The following is a 5,205-nucleotide window of genomic DNA, read 5'->3' as shown; positions in this document are numbered from 1 at the left end:
CATTCTTAATTGGGATCTATTGGGATCTAGCTTCTGCAATTTAGCTTTTGAATGGACGACTTTGATATAACAATTGGCTGCCTGGGTCCAAAGTGGATATGTGTGTACTTGGTTAGAATGCGTTTTCAAAGGGATTCACTTTTTGTTTTGTTTATCATTTAGGGAACTTTTTTATTAATGAAGCCATGGAACTAAAAGTTGGGGACTTCGGTTTGGCAGCCAGGCTAGAACCCTTGGAACACAGAAGGAGGTAAGAGTCAGAAAGATGCATCCTGGGAGGGTTTCGTGGAGACCAAATGTGCCTTCATTATTTTGCAGTTGATGTTTTAGAGGTCAGGTGATAAAATCTATAAACCATAGCAATGTTAAAGAAATACTAAATGCCCACTGTGTACTAGACAGAGCCCCCTGTGCCTCTAAACTGATTATGAAAGCAGTCAACGACATCTTTTCTGGGCCTGAAATGTATAAAATGCCACAATGTCCCTGGTTTTAGTTGGTTAACAATATTTTGTCCTGTAGGCTAAAACACTGTTTGTGTATGTAAAAAAAATTACCAAAACTCACTTGGCCAGACCTCAATTGTTCAGATGCTAAAAGTCAAATGTTTCCAAATAGAAATTCAGCATAGATGATAAGATTTTGTTTCCCATCAAGTCACATCAAGAGAACTAAGTTTAAATAGTGAAATAGTTCCTAATAAGATCTCGATTTTTGTCTTTCCAGAACGATATGTGGTACCCCAAATTATCTCTCTCCTGAAGTCCTCAACAAACAAGGACACGGCTGTGAATCAGACATTTGGGCCTTGGGCTGTGTAATGTAAGTAAATACAGCAGAATAATTAAAAAGCAAATTCAGATTTAGATGTTAACACCTGAAAAGAGTTGCTTTATGACCATTGCTAAAGATGTGTTTCTTTGCACACAGGTATACAATGCTACTAGGGAGGCCCCCATTTGAAACTACAAATCTCAAAGAAACTTATAGGTGCATAAGAGAAGCAAGGTATACAATGCCATCCTCATTGCTGGCTCCTGCCAAGCACTTAATAGCTAGTATGTTATCCAAAAACCCAGAGGATCGTCCCAGTTTGGATGACATCATTCGACATGACTTTTTTTTGCAGGTTGGTTGCTATCTTCCTTTTTTTTTTTTTTTTTTTAAATTCCATGCTATTGATCCCAGTTACCTGGCAGGTTACTTAAGGCCTTTTCTAATATTCCACAGGGCTTCACTCCGGACAGACTGTCTTCTAGCTGTTGTCACACAGTTCCAGATTTCCACTTATCGAGCCCAGCTAAGAATTTCTTTAAGAAAGCAGCTGCTGCTCTTTTTGGTGGCAAAAAAGACAAAGCAAGATATATTGACACACATAGTAAGTTAATAAGACTTCTTTTCCTTTTTTGTATCCAATATTATATTTAAATTTGGTACATTAGTTAAAAGGGAATTTTATATTAATATAACTAGCCAGATTCACATATTCTTAAACGTTGATATTTATAGCATAATAAATCCATACCTTGAATTGTGATTGATAGCTTTTCATTTTGCAAACATTAAAGAGGGGTTTTTGGGCTAGTTGCAGCTAATGGCAAAGGTAAAATGCTATTTTGCCTTGGATGCTCATAAGCTGGTGAATAATGCAAGAATGAGGAAATGTGGCTAACCCTTTTCCTTCCTTGTTAAGATAGATTAATGTTTGTAATTTTATTCCTTGATTTGCAGATCGAGTGTCTAAAGAAGATGAAGACATCTACAAGCTTAGGCATGATTTGAAAAAGACTTCAATAACTCAGCAACCCAGCAAACACAGGACAGATGAGGTGTGTTGGGGAAGAGTAAAGTAGATATTCATGCTTCACATTATTTCCACTCTTTATGAATTAGGACTTGAACTATGATTATCATGGTTCAAATTATCATGGCCGTATTTACCTCAAGTTTTTCTTCAAACCCTTTGAAAGGGAAGTTATTGGCTTTTAGTTTTATAGTGCATGCAAGTGAGTTACTGCATTATCTTTTATCTGGCTTGTGTCCATTGCTTTTTGATAAGCTTTCACAGCAGCTACCTGACTCTCATCTTAATCTGGAATTCTCAGCCTTAAATGATTTTTGATGCTTGACTCATTGCATAACTTTCCTCTCTTCCTAGGAGCTCCAGCCACCTACCACCACAGTTGTCAGGTCTGGAACACCCGCAGTAGAAAACAAGCAGCAGATCGGGGATGCTATTCGGATGATAGTCAGAGGGACTCTTGGCAGCTGCAGCAGCAGCAGTGAATGTAAGTAGTTGTCAGTCTCATTTTAAATAATGAAACTCTAAATGCCAGTGCTAAATACATAGTAATTTAAGTCAATTTACACTGTAGCTTAATTTAACATAGAAGCAGCAAGGTTATAGGAATTGGAAAATAATCCTAAGTTCTATGTCTTCAGAATTAATGGAGTGAAACTTAATATCTACCAAAGCCTGAGGTTTTATTGCTAAAATATTGTTTACCTTAAAACATTTCTGTCTGACTTTTTTAGGCCTTGAAGACAGCACTATGGGAAGTGTTGCAGACACAGTGGCAAGAGTTCTTCGGGGATGTCTGGAAAACATGCCGGAAGCTGACTGCATTCCCAAAGAGCAGCTGAGCACATCCTTTCAATGGGTCACCAAATGGGTTGATTACTCTAACAAATACGGCTTTGGGTACCAGCTCTCAGACCACACTGTGGGTGTCCTTTTCAATAATGGTGCTCACATGAGCCTCCTTCCAGATAAAAAGTAAGTGTATTGATTAATGAAATCCTGTCAGTTCTCTAGTCTTGGACTAAAGAAATCTAAAAACTGATTAACTGCTTCTATTTTTTTTCCTCTTTTCTCCCTGTCGTTCCTGTTTTTATAGAACAGTTCACTATTACGCAGAGCTTGGCCAGTGCTCTGTTTTCTCAGCAACAGATGCTCCTGAGCAATTTATTAGTCAAGTGACGGTGCTGAAATACTTTTCTCATTACATGGAGGAGAACCTAATGGATGTAAGTTTTGTGGCTTTTGAAGGGTAGTCCACAAACCAATAGCATCTGAATCACTTTGAAGCTTGTTAGAACTAGAGATTCGCCTGTCCTACCCCTGATTTACTGAATCAGAATCTCTGAGAGATGGAGGCAGAGATTTTCAAGGCCATTCTGATGCTTGCTTAAGTTTGAAAAGATTTTCTTAGAATAAGAATAGAGTACATGCTACAAAATCTTTGTAGGCACTAACTCACTCATCTCTTCCAGGGTGGAGATCTGCCTAGTGTTACTGATATTCGAAGACCTCGGCTCTACCTCCTTCAGTGGCTAAAATCTGATAAGGCCTTGATGATGCTCTTTAATGATGGCACCTTTCAGGTAAATGAACTCTGCAGGACAGTTCATGTTTAGGTCCTAAACAAAAAGATTTGTACCTAGGCAGTTTAGTAATTGACTGAACTTTTCTAATTCTTGACTATTTCAAGAGATCTAATGTCCGTGTTTATTTTTTTAAGGTGAATTTCTACCATGATCATACAAAAATAATCATCTGTAGCCAAAATGAAGAATACCTTCTCACTTACATCAATGAGGATAGGATATCTACAACTTTCAGATTGACAACTCTGCTGATGTCTGGCTGTTCATCAGAATTAAAAAATCGAATGGAATATGCCCTAAACATGCTCTTACAGAGATGTAACTAAAAGACTTTTTGAACAGACCCTATGGGACTCCTCTTTTCCACTGTGAGATCTACAGGGAAGGCAGTAGAATGATTTAGAGCATGTTGAAGAAGATGGACATGTGGTGGTACGAAAACAATTCCTCTGTGGCCTGCTGGACTGGGTGGAACCAGAACAGGCCAGGGCATCCAGTTCTTGACTGTGGACAGTCCAAGAGTGAACCAGGATGCAGTTTTCCTTGAGATACCTGTTTTAAAAGGTTTTTAAAGAAAATTTTGCAGAAAGGTGCATTGATTCTTAAATTCTCTCTGTTGAGAGCATTTCAGCCAGAGGACTTGGAACTGTGAATATACTTCCTGAAGGGGAGGGAGAAGGGAGGAAGCTCCCACGTTGTTTAACGGCTGTAATTGGAGCAGCTTTTGGCTGCGTAACTGTGAACTATGGCCATATATAATTTTTTTTTCATTAATTTTTGAAGATACTTGTGGCTGGAAAAGTGCATTCCTTGTTAATAAACTTTTTATTTATTACAGCCCAAAGAGCAGTATTTATTATCAAGATGTCTTTTTTTTATGTTGATCATTTTAAACTGTTGGCAATAAAGAGTATGAAAAAGCAGAAATAATGGTCTCTTGTCTTTAGTAGAACTCATCACCACATTGTGGCATTTTTTGATAAGGTTATGCCAAGCAGTGCCAAGAAGCCATTGAGGATAGAAGCATACTAGAAATTTAGATCTTCAATTTTTTTCTAACTACAGTTTCTAGGATGTCTAATACCTGAAGTACAATCATAAACTTTCAGGGTAGATCTAGCTTAAGAACACCATTCTAGTTACAACCAAAATATAAGCCTCCTACAAAATGCAAATCCAATTTCTCTCTGAAGTATTTCTTCAAAACTTGCATAGCTTGGAGGTAAAGCCAGAGTAAACAGATGTCTGTTATTAAGTGTCAATAGGTACAGGAAGTTTATCTTAATATGGGCAAAACTCTGAATTAGAATGTGTGCACCAGCTAAACATGTTACTCAGCATAAACCTGCCTAAACACTTCTAGTGCCTCTGGCAGTACTAGCACTTGATTCTAGTAGTGAGAAATACTTTGTGAATAAGTCATTTTATATTCCTTCTGGTGCATGGTAGTTGAGGAGTGGTATGGGAACCAACATACAGTTTGGGGCCCATCTTTTAAATTATTAAGTTACCTATGAGGTAAATCTGAGGTTTTCTTTTTCAGTGGAATCTACTCTTTGACAGGTGTAGTAAAGGAAAGCTGCTTATCCTGTTACTCTGAACTTACAGGGATCTGCATAAGATGTAAATATTTTTTGTTCAATTGTGACCCCACTATAAGAAAAATACTGTCCTATGGAAAGAAGTGCTTTGGCTTGTAAAGGCTGTGTTTATATTGTGATCCTGAACAGCATAGTATAGAGATGCTAGTTGCATTTTTACATTTTTCTAAAGTTGTTAAAACTCCACTTGGTATATTGTATTAATAAAAGCCAAATC

The 5,205-nt window shown here is 37.6% G+C and overlaps 1 protein-coding gene across 1 annotated transcript in view; it reads left to right on the top strand.

Annotated features, from left to right (window-relative positions):
• Positions 1–4,314, top strand: part of PLK2 (polo like kinase 2) — a 6,070-nt gene extending 1,756 nt beyond the window's left edge. Inside the window, exons 2-11 of the mRNA XM_037745773.1 lie at positions 132–250; positions 727–822; positions 931–1,129; positions 1,231–1,378; positions 1,732–1,829; positions 2,159–2,288; positions 2,536–2,776; positions 2,898–3,027; positions 3,274–3,384; positions 3,522–4,314. Coding sequence (XP_037601701.1) covers positions 132–250; positions 727–822; positions 931–1,129; positions 1,231–1,378; positions 1,732–1,829; positions 2,159–2,288; positions 2,536–2,776; positions 2,898–3,027; positions 3,274–3,384; positions 3,522–3,713 — 1,464 coding nt within the window. The 3' untranslated portion in view covers positions 3,714–4,314. The remainder of the gene's footprint in view (positions 1–131; positions 251–726; positions 823–930; positions 1,130–1,230; positions 1,379–1,731; positions 1,830–2,158; positions 2,289–2,535; positions 2,777–2,897; positions 3,028–3,273; positions 3,385–3,521) is intronic.
• Positions 4,315–5,205: the final 891 nt, after the last annotated feature.

Source organism: Cebus imitator, unplaced genomic scaffold, assembly GCF_001604975.1.
Source record: "Cebus imitator isolate Cc_AM_T3 unplaced genomic scaffold, Cebus_imitator-1.0 Scaffold213, whole genome shotgun sequence".
In the NCBI taxonomy this organism is placed as follows: domain Eukaryota; kingdom Metazoa; phylum Chordata; class Mammalia; order Primates; family Cebidae; genus Cebus; species Cebus imitator.
The sequence above is the reverse complement of the archived record's forward strand: the minus strand, read 5'-3'. Positions and strand labels throughout refer to the sequence as shown.